Here is a 15,347-nt window from a genome sequence, read left to right as displayed (position 1 = left end):
GACAGCAAATGTTTCCATTGATTTCACTGGTAATCTCAGTGGGGGTTGCTTTTAGCCTTGAGTGAGACACTGCACATTTTTTACACTCAGCAATAACTTAAAATAACTCCAGTTTCACAGCTTAACCCATTGCTGCTGTTCTGACCCACTGCACCTCTTCAGCAACAGCTTCTCATCACCCCAGAGTTACACAATTAATCTGCCAGCAGAGAGAGTGTTAACAAAGCCTAAGGCGAGGCCAGTAAAATACATTTTCCACTGGAGATCCGATCTAGAATGCAAATCCAGGATTTGCTGGTTTTATTTAGGGCTGCACAGAGCACGACTGGCTGTTGCTGAGCATTGATTTCCCTTGGCTATTCCAGTCATGTTCACCTGGCAGTTAAAATTTCCTGTCAAATGATGATGAGCATTTAGATGGCAAAGTGTTTGCAGAAGGCAGGTTTATCTGACAAGGAAACACACCTCAATTTGATGAGATGCATCACATTAGCAAAGCAGGACATCTCTCCATCACAGGGCTGAAGATAAGCCCCATTCTCACCTGCTGTGTGCTTCAGCAGCTGCCACAGGCCTCTGATTTAAAGCAGGAGACAAGATTCAGTCTGCTGCTCTTTTTTATCCATCCGTTGCTTTTTATCAGCAGAATTAATGTTCATTAAGATTTGGCCAGCACTGCAGTACAAGTGTGCTCAAGCTGAGCCTGAATCCTATGCATCCAAGTGCTTTGAATCCCAAATTTTCTATGAATGCGACAGTAATTTTATCTAAAAAGCAGTGAGTGCTCTGAATCCCAAACTTTCTATAAACACAACACTGGTTTTACCCAGGAATAGGTGAGTGCAATGCAGGACAAGCAATGATAAGAGCAGCCTCATTTAAGCAGCAAATCTGATCAATTAGAGGAGCTCCATACCTCTGACTGGAGGTGATCACCCAACATGTTGGTTTCTTCTTCTTTCTGCTCCTGCTTTTTCCATTCATGCTCTTCTGGGATTTGATCCTGTTCCTCCCCTAAGTGCTCAGGCTGGCCTGCCTGCTCCATTTCTTCCTCCTGAAGTTCCTTTTTGCGTTCTTCTTCAACTTGATCAGCACGTTGCTCGACATCTTCTCCAGCCTCTTGTTGCTCCTGAATATTCAGCTCTTTGGGATGCTGGCCCTCATTAGCCCTTCCCTGGAGATGGAAGGGCTCAGCCCTGTCTGCTTGTTCCTGGGTATTTATTTCTCCTCTCTCTTTTGGCTTCTCATTCTGCAAAACACACACAGGATTATGTGTGTACAAGATATTATGGGGTTTTTTTAGTTTTGAGAGAGCCAAGGACAGACATAGATCCTTTATCCCAGCCTGGAGCACTGAACCTGCTGTCAGGAGGGCCAAGGTTTGGAACAAGCTACTCCTCCTGCCAAACAGTGTCACTAGTGATTTGTGGCTCTGCACAGCTACACAAGGTGTTGTACAGTTACATCACTGAGCAGGTTAAGCCTCATTTTATCTGAAGTGGAACAAAAACTCTTACAATTTTGTATTTTACAGACACATTTTAGTGGTGGCCTTGGCAGCGTTGGGTTAATGGTTGGACTCAATGATCTTAAAGTTCTTTTCCAACCTGAATGATTCCATGATTTTTATTTCCTGTGGGTTCTGCCAGCTGAGAGTTCTTGTAAAACAAAAACACAACTGATTTTGTAACACCCAGACTTCATGTTTTCTTCTTGAACACTGGACAGTGTGCCAGTTTTAAAGACCCTGACCTTAATGTGCCACTGGAACTATATAAAACACAATTTCTTCAGAACTTGTTCAAGCTTTTCTGTAACACATGAGGTATCTAAAATTTTAGAGACCACCTATTCAGGAGGTTAAGATTTTTAACAACTCCTTAAAACAGCTGACACAAATACACTTAAAACTGCCTTACAGTCACATGAGAAAAGGTCACCATGAATATATTTTTATCTATAAGATCAAACTGTTCCTCACTGCTTTACTCAAGATCTGAGAAATAAAACCACACTTCTAACAGACTTTCAGCACAGGTTTTGCTGAATAAGAACCATTTCTGTGGTGTATGAAGCCAGTCAGCACTTCCTACCTCCTGGTGCTCCTGGGTCACAGGTCCCTGGTGCTCCGGGGGGTCGCTGTGGGGGGACAGTCCTCGCACCTCAGGCTGCTCATTTCCTCCTTCCAGCTTCTCAGGCTGTCGGAAACTCGGTATTTTTTTGAGGGTGTCCTTCAGCTGTTTGTATTCCTCCACCTGGGACTAAAGTCAACACGTTAATTATAGTGTGTCCAAACTAATTTCTCAGTAAAAAGTAGTTGCCTCAGTGTAAACCTGCTGGCAGGACACGTGGTGGAAAGACTTGATATTCCAGGGAAGAGAAGGGACAGGAATTTTGACACAGGTTTTATCTCCACATATTAGATAACACTGATTTATCAGGGTCTTTTCAGCCAAAGTGCACATGCATACAAAGTGTATTAGAAACACCTCTGTGGGACAAAGAGGAAGATCTGGTTTATTCATGCCAAGCAGAAGTGTCAGAAGGGGATGATGCAGTTTTCCTGGCAGCCTAAAGCAAAGGAAATGGAGAGCACCACTTCTCCTTTGCTGGTAGAAAGAAGTGCAGCTCTTCCAGAAGCAGTGGTTTTAAAGTATATACATGTCATGAAAATGCCAAATCTGCCACACTTAGACAGGTGTTCCATGAGACAACAGCCAACATACAGAAGTGAGGCAAAGAAAGTCATAGCACACCACCGGTGAAAAGCAAGGGAAAAAAAAGAGAAGAAGGAAAGAAAATTTAAATTTCTAAAGTCTTCCTGAAATGCAACGGTAAAATGTTGTAATTCGATTTGCTGTTTAACTTTGTGCAAGATCAGGATACTTTCAAAAGGCTTTAAAGAAAATCCAGATGGGTTGGGGCACCAGTCCCTGGCTCTGCAGCAGATGTACAAGAAAGGTTATCAATGTAAGTAGATTTTTTTGGGATGGGTAGGATGTATAAAAGCTGCCCAGCACATACAAAAGGTGGTGCCCCACCAGAGGGTTTCTCTGCTGCTCCTGTGGAGGTGTGGGGGGGTGTTTGCTACCAGTTTGAAACTAGAGGTTCATTTAATAATCCTTTATCAAATTCAGGTTAAAAACTGTGTGGTTCCCCCTGGGTGTCACTGTGTGTGCTCTGTGGTATCACAGCACTGCTGGAGCAGCACAGGCAGGAAGCCTTGGAGCACAACACTCACACAAAACAACACCCACAAGTGCTACAGGCTGACATGGGGCAGCACAGCCCAGCTCTGAAGGCAGACACACCTCAAAGCATCTCCAAAAAGCCTCTGTTAAAACAGACAGGCCTAAAAGCAAAGCAGAGTGCACAGTCATTCTTGTCATTCCAGAGGGATACTCCTGCTTCCTGATTAACTGCTGAAGAGGTCAAACAGAAATTTTAGAGGAAAAATAAATATTTACTGAATGTAATACTAAAACACAGGTCTTTGATTCTTTTTTCCCCACTTGCTGACCATGCAGAGAGATGAACATGCTGGGATGTGTTGGAATGAGTCCAGAGGAAGCCACGGAGATGCTCCAAGGGCTGGAGCTCCTCTGCTCTGGAGACAGGCTGGGAGAGCTGGGAATGTTCACCTGGAGAGGAGAAGGCTCCAGAGAGACCTGAGAGCCCCTTCCAGTGCCTAAAGGGGGATTACAGGAAGGCTGGAGAGGGACCTTTCACAAGGGCATGGAGGGACAGGACAAAGGTGAATGGCCTTAAGCTGAAGGAGGGAGGGGTTAGATTAGATATTAAGAGTTAATTGTTCCCTGTGAGGGTGGGGAGGCCCTGGCACAGGCTGCCCAGAAAAGCTGTGGTTGTCCCATCCTGGAAGTGCCCAAGGACAGGTTGGACGGGGCTTGGAGCAACCTGGGATAGTGGAAGGTGTCCTATGGCAGGGGGATGGAATGAGATGAGTGTTAAGATCCCTTCCAACCCACACCATTCCAGGTTTCTATTATATTTAAACAGTGCACATCCAGATCTGAATTCAAGCACTTTGTTCAACTGCTGAGTCACTAAACTGAACATTCTGATTCAAGGCCACAGCTTAAAAGGTAGAAAACAGGGTTTATTAAAATAAATAATTAATCAGTCTGGCTGTGGAAAAGCACAAAGACTACAATGCTTTAAAGATTCAGGTCACAAATTCTTTAGTGCAGTGTTGACTGCTGGTATTCAATGTCTAGAACACACGTAGGAATGGAGGAATCACTTCTGGAGCTGTGAAATAATCCCTTGGGAACTTTCTGCAGCTGGTTTGCAATGGTGCAAAACACCCTCTGTTCTGAAAGCGTGGGCAAGACCCTTCCCTTGAAGGAAAGGTTCTCCACAGGACAAATGCCACATCCTGACTGCAGACAGAAAGGCTTTGTGTGACACAGGTTTTATAATTAAAGGGCTGAATCAAAGCCAGGAGAAGTATATGGAGCTTCCCTTTGGATTTGGTGAACCTTAAATCAGCCCCTGCCTCTGCCCCTGTGGAACTTCAGTTGTTAGCAAACATGTACCAAGTAGCAAACGTGGCCAGTGGGAGAAGAACTTAAAATTAGCTGTCAGCATGTTTTAGTACTGGAGATTAAGATTCCTCAGATACTTATCGAAGAGGGAATTTTCTGATCTTTCCCTATTTTTTGAATACCTACAGGTATTGACATGCACAACAAGGAGAGCTGGAAAAAAAAAAAAAAGAAGATCCAATGCTTTTAATGCTGATAATGATTTTGTGGACCAGGAAAATGCTTAAATGAAGAAAATCAATCAGGAATAAAAGTAAATTCACACTGCCTAACTGCCTTTCCCTCTGATCATTGACCAACAGTCTTCCTCTGCTCCAGCATTACTCCTGCTTTCAGATTCCCTGTGGTCCACACAGCTTGTACTGGCACAGCTGACTGAGCCTGCAACAGTTTGTGCTTCATGGATAGTTCCCTTGAAAATGACAGTAAAGAAACATAATGCTGCTGCTTTTTTTTCTGAATTAATTTCTGTTCCACCCAGAGTTTAGAATGTAAATATATATTTATTCCTCCATATAGACTTTGCTGCTGCACTGATGCCCATTGCCCAGAGAAGCTGTGGCTGCCCCACCCCTGGAAGTGTCCAAGGCCAGGTTGGATGGGGCTTGGAGCAACCTGGGCTAGTGGAAGGTGTCCCTGCCCATGGCAGGGGGTGGAACGAGATGATCTTTAAGGTCCCTTCCAACCCAAACCATTCTGGGATTCTATGGAAACCTTGTAGACATTCCAGTCACACACAAAAAGAGATTTTATACCAGCAGCCAGGTCTTTTTAAGTGATAAATGTGAACATCAGAGAGTGGGATGTTCAACTAACAGGAGTTTTATCAGAGAAGGCAGAGGAAGGAAGTTATTGACAGCTGCCATGGAAGCAGAGATACTCTGGTTATAAGTAACACATGCACTCTTGGGCCTGTAGTAATAGATCTTTTTTTGTTTTCTGACAGCCCTGTGAATTGTTGCAGCTTCTTAAGAGCCACCCTTGAACTCATGCACTTCCCTCTGAGTGCAGCACAGTGCCAGTGAAATCCCAGCATGCCAAAGGCCACATGCACCACACTGCAGTGAACCAGGAAAAAGAGAGTCTGAGGAAGCTGAGAGCCAGGAGAAGCTGCTTTCCTTCTGACCTGAGCAGCAGCTAGTGCACTCTTGTGGTCTTCCAGTGTCACCACAAGCTGGTTGTGCTGGGACAGCAAGTTCTTATGCTGTTGCTACACAAAAAGAAGAACATTACATGTTTCACATAAAGTTCATAAAGGTAAATTAGGGAGGCTGAGGGGTTTTGAACTAGGAAGAGAATTCAATTTATTTTGAAAGGAAAATCCTGAGCTGGAATGACAGCACTTATTTATTTAACATGGAATGCATATTAAACAGACAGAGGAAGCGAGCACACCAGGGAAGGGAATTTGGAGGCCAGGATTTGTGTAGCTAGAATAAAATTAAAAGTTGAGGGAGATGAGGATGAATGTTTTAAAGGAATAGAGCTGGAAAACATCAGGCATTGAGTTTTGCCAAAACTCAGTTCTTAACTTGCAAAATCAAATTCCCAATTGTAATTTCTATACTAAACACTTCATTGTTGTGGGTTTTTTCATTTGTTTGTTTTTCAGGTTTTTTGTTTTTTTTTTCCCCTGGTTTGTTTTTTTTTAAATGAGCAATTTACCTTAAGTGCAGGTGGCCAAAGACAAGAAATCCAGTTCAGCCATATTCCTCTCCTTTTGGCCACACAACAGAAACTACAAGTTTTCAGCACAGCCTAATTCTGGCTTCTGAAAACTTGGGAAATTTTTTTCCTACTGTTGAAAGTTCTCCTCGGAGCAAAGCCTACCTTGACATCCTGCAGCTGGGTGTGAATGTCTTGGTGAGCTTTTCTCAACTGTCTGTTCTCCTCTCGTAAGTTATACAGGGATTCTGTTGAAAAGAAATGACACACAGAATATTACTACAGAATTTAAACCTGCTCAGATTTATAATACCAGGCTAAGCACCAAAATTGAGAGTGTAACACAATCTACACAAAATCCCACACAATTGTTACAGTAAAAATTAAACAGAATAATTGTATGGTTTGGTTTTGTTACATCTCTCCCCAGCCCTATGAAAAGCTTTACATTTTCAAGCAGAAAATTGTAACATTGGATTAAATTTTATATCAGTGCACTCAGGCTGCATCTGGAACTCTGCACCACTGTTCCCGCCGGGCGCTGCAGATGGCAAAATTCCATATGGAAACCTGAATCTTTGAAAGGCAGAGAGGAAGAAACCCTCCTCTCTCTCCCCACATGGCATCTGGTGAGTGAGAATTTTCTGTGGTAGGACCAGGCTACTCCTTTGGAAGGGATGACAAGATGGGCCAGAATGCTTAAAAAGCTTCTGGGACCAGGGAGAGGGGCTTGTATTCCCACTTTTTACATGATACTGATGTGGAATATCGTGAGCAGATATAGGCAGGTTGTTGTTCGCACACTCCAGGCTGTTAGGCTGCAACCCAGCTCAGCCCAGCTCACTGTGTGACTGTGCTGTCAAGGCAGAGCTAATAAACACAAAATCCTGCAAAAGCCTCTGCAGACAAAGCTGCAGACAGCTCCAAAACTAACTCCTGAATCAGTGACACATGGCAGAGCATGGCTGAGGGCCCTGGTGGGGACAGCCCCATCCTTTTGTTCCATGGAATTGTGTAATGAGGATTGAAGAAGCCTGAAAACTGCCAGGAATCTATTTAACAGGAAACTAGATGCCAAGAGTAAAACATGACTTCATCATCCAGGTATGCAGGTGTTTCAGAGGAGCTGATACACAGAGGGGAAAATGAGGTCTAAAATGTATATAAAGTCACTTCATGAAGAGGCACAATTAAATTTCTGATAGAATTGGCAAATATTCTTAGATTCCATTTCAATTACAAAAAACAATAAAGAGGTAAAACTATTCTTCCAGGTTTATACAAGTCTTAGCACTAAAAATGAAAGTCTGGCTAAACAGCCTCTGACACTTGACAGGTTTTTAAGTGCTGAGTTTCTTACTATTTCTCTAACCCAGATACAAACACAAAGCACACATGAATAGATTTCAGAGAGAGGCCACAGACAATCATCAGTAAAATGTAACTTAGCAGGAGGCAGAAGATGCTTGAATGACCTGTGAGAGAGAACAGAGAAAACGCCTCTCTCACCCCACACAAAACACAATGGCAAACACACAATTTAATGGGACAGCCAGACGCAGGTGAGATTTACCCTTCAGCTTGGAGATCTCCTGCTCTTTCTCCTGCTGCAGCTGCAAGTATCTCTCCTTGTGAACACTGAATGTCCTGCTAAACTCTTCTCCTTGTTTTCTGTGATCTTCCTCAAGGTCAGCGTGCTGCTTCTTCAGTTCTTCATGTTGACTCTGCAAATACCAAGTTGGGACAGTGGAGCAGTTCTGTATCTGCATATCTGGCTAATATTGTCTTTGGCAATTTGTTTAATAAGCACAGATGAATGGGAAGCATTCATCACAGGGAGGTTATTATTCAAAGCATGCACATTGAAGCTCCTCTCAAACACAGAATGATCTCTGTGATGAGCAGTGTCCTGTTCCAGGGCTCTGTCACCTCAGCCCACATTGCACTGTCTCTCTGGGAGCTGCTCAATGTGTCTAAGAAAATCCTCACATGCCAAACTATGTGAGGGCTGATAAGTCAGCATTCCCTACAATAATTGCATTTGATAAGATTAAATTACCCCCCCTGGAAAGTCTGACTGGGAAAAACTGCAGTAAATCATCTTTTAAGGGTACTGTTGAGTGAGGAAGGCACCATCCATGTCCTGACATTCTGGAATGAACCAGAACCCAGCAGGGCTGTATCCCCCCAGCATAACCAGTTTGACAGGACACTGGTGTCCTCCTGCCCCAGTTACCCACCTTCAGCATCTGGTGTTGGACACTCAGAGCACTGTATCTGCTGTTGGAGTCTTGCTGTAAAACACAAACACCGGTGTCAAACAGAACCACACTGACATTCCTCTAAATTCCATTCAGTCAGTTATTTAGGAGTCACAAGATAAGGGATGTAACTCCCCAGGAAACAAATTCACCCTCCCCCTTGCTCTGGAGCAGAGCAGGCACATACACTCTGCACTTACTGCAGCAACAACACATTTTAAGTCACATTACTCAGCTCACAAACTGCTCCCCAGTTTCAACATGAAATAGCCATAAAATCCTAATTTACTCGCTTTATAAAGAGTTCCCTACAGGTCTCTGGGTCCTCTGCCAGATACAGTTTTCCTTCTGGCACTTGGTGTATAAAACAAAGTTTCTTGATGTTTTTATGCTTTCCAGTTCAAAGACCACGTGTTAGAAAGCTGTCACTGTGCTTTTCCCTGTGGACTAAGCTACAAAAAGATTTCTAACACCTTCTCGTTCCCCTTTCCCCTTAAATATAAGAACATTATGTTTAAACTACCATCATATAAATAGGAGGATATTTTCTAAATTAATTTTCTGGAGAGATATTAGTATCTCCTACTACACCTCCAATAATTAGGAGTTGGAGAGCACTTATGCATGCAGAGTAGACTGAGATAAGTGAGAGCTCTTTCAATTAGTATTTTCCAGGACCTCTTTCTTTGAACAGTTATAATTGCAGAGCATTTCCTTTCTCAGCTATTAAAAACTTGTACTAGGAAAGATGACTTACCCTTCCTTTATTTAGTGTTTCCTGTGCTTCTAGTTTATAAACAAGAAAATCTGCAACATAAAAAGGGAGAGTACTGATGAAAAAAAGAACAGGAAGATAAGAATCTGTGCTTAAATAACTTGACTGTTGCATGCATAAATTCTGTTAAGAGCTGAATACCTGTGCAGATACAATTTTCTTAAAAAGGTCTTAAAAAAAGAAGAATTTAACAAAATGCTGAATTTATTTTTGTTAAAGGGTATCACAGTTTCACAAAATGTTTTCATTTAAAAGTTTCACATCTTGGTGTGACATAGAGGGGTAGAAGCTCAAGACTCTGGATGGGCCCATGAGCATCATTCAAAAGGAAAATGACATTTATAAATTGTGTATTCTTGGAGATGAGAAAACGTTCTCTCCTTGGTTCCTCGATCCTCTTTTTAGGGTTTGAAAACGCTGCCTCACCCTCGGGTAGCAGCAGGACCGTTCTACACTAGATGGCACCAGAAACCCACCGAGAACCTCACGGTGAGAATCGTTTCTTACTCCTTTTCATCTGTGCTAAAGTAGCAGTTTTAATTCAGCACCCAAGCCCTCAGTTTTAGGAGGAACAGAGGCTTTACTCTGAAAACTGTGGTGAATTTAAAACAACAAAAGAGTGAGAAAACTCAGAGGACTGAATCCAGCTGAACTTCCATAGAGGGCAGAGTGTAAGAAATACAATTTGTGCCAACATTTCCCCCTCACACACTTCCCTGGAACTCAGTTTTAATCAGGAATATATATGTGAGCGTGTGTTTATCCTTAAGCACGCGAAAAAGTACCGATTCAGAGTCTAATTTCCCAATGATGGAAGGCAGGAAGAGATCCCATGTTTTTGGTACAAGTTTTGAATGTTTGGCATGCCAGAACAGGATTTCCACATGCCCACACTCCACATACATGTTAGGGTTATGTACATGGATATAAATATATCCCCTGTGTATATTGTGTCATGTTGCAGGGATCTGTAAACAGTACTAAAAAGATGATTGCTTTTAAAAATATCTGATAAAAAAAAATAAATAAATAAGAAAGAACCACTAAAAAGACCAGCCCAGCTCTGCCAAGGGGGTCCTGCTAATGTGTTACTCGACTCATTTAAAACTGAACAAAGAGCATTTGAAGTTACTTTCTGCAAATAATCAAGTTGAACAAAAGCACGTTTTTACCTTCTTTTGCTTTCTTATGTTCCAGCCTTTCCTTTTGTAATGACTTTTCTAATCTTGACCTGTGCTCATATACAACTGAAAAGAGAAATTTTGTACGCAATTAATTGAAAAAGTAACATGTACAAACCCCACCACCCACCCCCAACACACCCCAGGGAGCATTGGCACAGAACACACCAGGAAAATACAAGTGGAATGAGGTCATAGGATAAAGGGCTGTTTGTGTCATCTGGGACAGTATTTTTTTTCCTTTTTGCATTGTTTTATTGAACCTGAATTCTGGGTTCTCTGAGTGCACAAACATGGCTGTGATAACCAGGTAAGTGTTTTGTCTGTGGAGACAGTCAGCTGTGGTGGAGCTACACGAAAGCTGCCAAATCCTCTTCCCTTCTTGGGTATGCAGGGATATTTTTCCATGCTTCCATCCTCTCCTGCCTTGTTTGCAGAGAGACAAGGAAATAAGGCAGGACAACTTCACTGCCAGAGTAATTCCTGGCAGCAAAGGAACTGTCACAAGGAGGGAAGGGATGCACAAGGGCAGAGGGCTGAGGGAGGGGCAGCACTGCACAGGCTGCTAAGGCTGAGGCATGGGGAACCTAATTCCTAAATTCTTCCAAAATCTGGGCATACAGTATCCCTTTGGCACTGCCTACCAGCAATTTATGACTCTTAAAGACTGTCCAAGCTGCCCACAGGTCCTTTGTGTACATCCCAAGATGGGTTTTATGTTGATGAGCTTGTTTGTTCCTTGTATCTGTGTGTATTCAGGACATCGATATCTCCTGGCACTAAGTCCCCCCATTTCACTGCCAGTACAGCAGAATTTCATTCTGCCTGTGCTTTGGACAGGGAGTTTGGAATATGTCTCACAGAGGATGGGGCACATCAGTCCCTATTTACCCTTTCCTCAGCACTCACTAGGCTGAAGGATCATTATCTGAAATAGCCAAGTTTGCACCAAAGATATCAATTAAAACTCCTGAAAATGTACAATTATATCTGTTTAGGCTCAGTTTAATGCAAGCATCTTTCACTGCTGTAAGTACAACTTGCACTATTTCAAATAGTTATTAATTTGTATTAATACAAGAAGTGATATTTTTCTATCAAAACTAGGAAACTCATTTTATGAGAATAAACCACTGGTGAACATAAGCCTTCTGCAGGAGGCATCAAGTAAAGATTTGTATCTTGGCAGCTTCAGAAGGCTCCTCTTGCACCCTAAAACCTGTTCTTAATTCCACCAAGGTGCATTCTGCAGGCTTATCTAGGAGTGTTTACGTGTTGGCTCAGGAGCTGGATTGCTAATCAATCCCTGCCACCTATCTCCACTTTGCTATTTATCTTCTAAAGTCAAGGGCATCAGTCAAGATGAACCAATGTATCAACATCCTCGGCAAGAAAACAAGCATGTAATGAATATTCACAAAGTCACCAGCAAGCAGGCCTGGAGAAAGAGGGAAAAAAAGGCAGCAGTACAGTAATGGTTTTATTTAGGTCCTGGAGGTAGTAAATGCTGAATTATAGTGCAAAAGGAACAGTGGTTGTAGCACAGCAGCTCAGGAGAGCAATGAAAAGCCATAATGGGTTTCTCCTCCCATGCAACCAGAGGTGGAAACAGGCTTTTTGGCAAACAGGCTAAACCACAAATGGATTCGGAGGTAACATTTTCCATCCCACTTCTCTGTCTGCAAGTGCACCTTCCACAGCTCCTCCTGGGGCTTTAACAAGTGTGTTGGGAAACCCTGCACAACAAACCCAGAACAAGGCAAGAGGAAAGGAGAAGGAGAAAGCAGTAGTTTGGGGTTTAGGGACCTCTCACATCCAGCTGAATCTCTGCTGAGCTCTGCCTTTCCTGCCTTCACCCTGAACTTGCCAAGTCTCTCCAGCCCTCCCAGGTAATGCATCCTCACCCTTCTGTGTGCTAACCTTTGAAATACTGGGACAATGCTGGAGAAGTCTCAAAAAAAGGGCTAAAACCAACTTCCTCCTTCCTCCAACACCTCTGACCTTCTGCTTCTTTGACTGGCTGGTTCAGCAGATTTCTCTCCAATAAAAGTCCATAATGTGCAATGTAATTAAGATTTTGATTAAGAATCATTATTAGGAAGGCACAGCTTCCATGTTTTCTCTCTTGCTCTTTTGTGGGGTAGGTTGCAAGTCAGATTTCGTAAGTACGTAGTTTATCTCCCATAAACATAAATTATTTCCACCAGTTAGGAACTTTAAGAGTCCAAACTACAAAGGGCTTGTTACTACAGCAGGGTGTTCCCCTTCTTCACTGCCAGCCTGGATAGAAGATGGCTGAGCAAGAAGCTGAAAGAAATAAATACATTGAAAAGCAGGTTTTTTATATGAGGTTTTCCAGCTGGGGGGGAAACTGCACAAATAACTTTTCCAAGGGTAAGCTTTTAATTTTGTACTGATCTTTACACAAATTACTGAAGGTTATTTCTACGTTATATTAATAGAGTGATAAAAAAGGGGGAAACTGTTGTCATCTAATGGCTACTATGCACAATTCCAAAGCTGGAATAACTGCAGGTATCAGTTTAATTCTTGAAATTACCTACAGAATGTAACCTGTACAAATGAACAAAGAACCACATAAACCCACAGAGCCCAGAATGTGAACTGTAACATCACAGCTTGATAAAACACCTTTCACCTTCAACAAGGAAACACTGAACAGTCCTTGAATTGATCCCAATTAAATCAAGTCCTTGATTTAAGGCTTTCCTTATACAGAAAAGGAAGTGAAGGAGAAGGGGGGGTGTGGGATGACCTGTAGGTTCTCAGATTACACCACTTTGACCAGTGCTGAACGTTAATTGCGACACAGGAGTTGAGGGAGGTGATGAAAGCAAGATTATTTAACACTCCTGGTTATTTCTCTTATCATTGCTCTGCACCTCTAAGCAGTAAAACTATTACCAAGCATATATTTATGTATATTTAAGAGAAAATATTTCCTTGTTTCCATTATCAGCAATTTTGTGACTGTCTTACTTTGGTTGTTTGGTCTGCCAGAAGCATGATCTTGGAGTCTAAAATACCCCAGCTCCCACTGTCTTATATACTGGAAATTCAGATTACACTGGGATTTAAATACATATGATTTAAGAAATTTTCAATGAGATTGTTTCTTACACAATTCTGCAATCTTTCTCTAAGCTTACAGTAATACCTTTCATTTAAAACCAGCAGATTTCAGTAGTCTTGGCAACAGCCAGTGTTATTTTCTCTCAGACTGTGGCAGAGTTGAACTGAACCAGCAGTGTGGGGTAAAATCACCTTGGCACTTTTCTAGTAACACTACAAAGGCCTGTAGGACATAGATTTGCTGTAAAAATAGTTAATTCCCAATTCTTGTAACTGCAAATAGAACCATTTAAAATGTGAATCCAGCTTTTCTGCTGAGAGTGAAGCACTTCCATGAGCCAAGGAACAATCCCTTCAATATGGGATGTAGGATAAATTCCCCAGTCCAATGACAGTAATTGAAATTCTGATCTCAGAAGGTATTTCATTACTCCTCTGACACTAATGTCTCATGCTGGGAGAAGATGTTATTAATACAGCAAGACCTGCTTCCTAAGCTTCCTAAGTATTTGATTAAGTCAGTGAATCTGGCTTCAAACAAAGAGATCCCCTATTTCACTACTGATAATCTTATCAGACATAGATTATCAGGCTCTGGGCAGCTCCTGGTCAAGCATCAGGATTCCCCAGCACAGTACAAGCCATACTGGTCACAGGATGTGCTACATCCATTCCAGAGACTCTCAACTGAGAGTTCAGCAATAAATGGTTATTCCAGTGACACTGCACACATCTAAGGAATAGTGGAAGTATTCCCACAATAAAGACTAGGAAAACTATAGTGCAAGAAAACAACATTACAAAAACCCACATCTTTATCACAGAATCCCAGAATGGTTTGGGTTGGAAGGGACCTTAAAGCCCATCCAGCTCCAATGCCCTGCCATGGGCAGGGACTCCTTCCCCTAGACCAGGTTGCTCCAAGTCCAAATAATTACAATACATTGAACAAAACATTGAAGCTATTTAATAATTTATGCCCTTGAAGCTTTCTGGTTTGAATTTATACAAAAAGGACAGAAATAGAAGCCAAGACAATGCAAAACTGATTGTGTGTGAGGTTTAATTATGGAACACTTTTGCATCCAGGCAGATGGAATGTTCTCATTGTGCTCACTGCAAACCACAACTGGCACTGGATGGAGTATGAGAATTACCTTCACTTTAAAACAAACTCCTACACTTTTCAATTTACTCACATGATCAAGTAATGGTTTTGCCTAATTACAGCCAGTCACTGCAAATTCCTCCTGGAAAACTAACCCATGCATTGGAAGTTGTGCTTAAAAATAACCACTGCTTTGACTTAATTCCCTAGTCATCTGTGTTTGCTCAGAGTACTAATAATTTTAGGAGAAAAGTTTGCATTTAATATCTGGATCTTGATATCCAGGGGATTTGCAGTGTTTGCCACAGACCAACCACTGATCTCAGTTGCACAAGGACGAAGTGAAACATCAGCTTTCAGAGATCCTGCGCCGAAAATGAGCTGTCAGTTAAAATTCTCTAACTTAGTCAGTACTCCAGCAGTCAGAAGTTCTGTTCTAACTACAGGTTCCAGCAACTAGGTCGAGTTTTGCTTTGACTGCAGTTCTGGAAACGAGGGAATGCTGAGGGAATCTGGCACATCAATTCAGTTCACCCCAGAAACACACACTTGTATTTCTAAGAAATTGTTGTGGCCTCTATTCATTTATAAGGGTGACATGCAATTATAAGGATGACATGAAAATTAATTTCTGAACTGGAGTAAAATCTCCATTTCATAGAATTCTTTTCCTCCAGCCTGCCTCATTCTTAGAAGTCA

The 15,347-nt window shown here is 42.1% G+C and overlaps 1 protein-coding gene across 2 annotated transcripts in view; it reads right to left on the bottom strand.

Annotated features, from left to right (window-relative positions):
- The window catches only part of GOLIM4 (golgi integral membrane protein 4), a 30,139-nt gene that overhangs the window by 7,188 nt on the left and 7,604 nt on the right, over positions 1-15,347 (bottom strand). Inside the window, exons 2-9 of one of the 2 annotated variants that reach the window (XM_017833606.1) lie at positions 10,439-10,513; positions 9,249-9,298; positions 8,471-8,524; positions 7,804-7,954; positions 6,396-6,478; positions 5,692-5,775; positions 2,094-2,261; positions 917-1,249 (exon numbers count right to left, since the gene is read on the bottom strand). In XM_017833606.1, coding sequence (XP_017689095.1) covers positions 917-1,249; positions 2,094-2,261; positions 5,692-5,775; positions 6,396-6,478; positions 7,804-7,954; positions 8,471-8,524; positions 9,249-9,298; positions 10,439-10,513 — 998 coding nt within the window. The remainder of the gene's footprint in view (positions 1-916; positions 1,250-2,093; positions 2,262-5,691; positions 5,776-6,395; positions 6,479-7,803; positions 7,955-8,470; positions 8,525-9,248; positions 9,299-10,438; positions 10,514-15,347) is intronic. The other variant, XM_017833607.1, reaches the window with a different exon arrangement.

The sequence above is a fragment of the Lepidothrix coronata genome, unplaced genomic scaffold, assembly GCF_001604755.1.
Source record: "Lepidothrix coronata isolate B3197 unplaced genomic scaffold, Lepidothrix_coronata-1.0 Scaffold218, whole genome shotgun sequence".
NCBI lineage: Eukaryota > Metazoa > Chordata > Aves > Passeriformes > Pipridae > Lepidothrix > Lepidothrix coronata.
The sequence above is the reverse complement of the archived record's forward strand: the minus strand, read 5'-3'. Positions and strand labels throughout refer to the sequence as shown.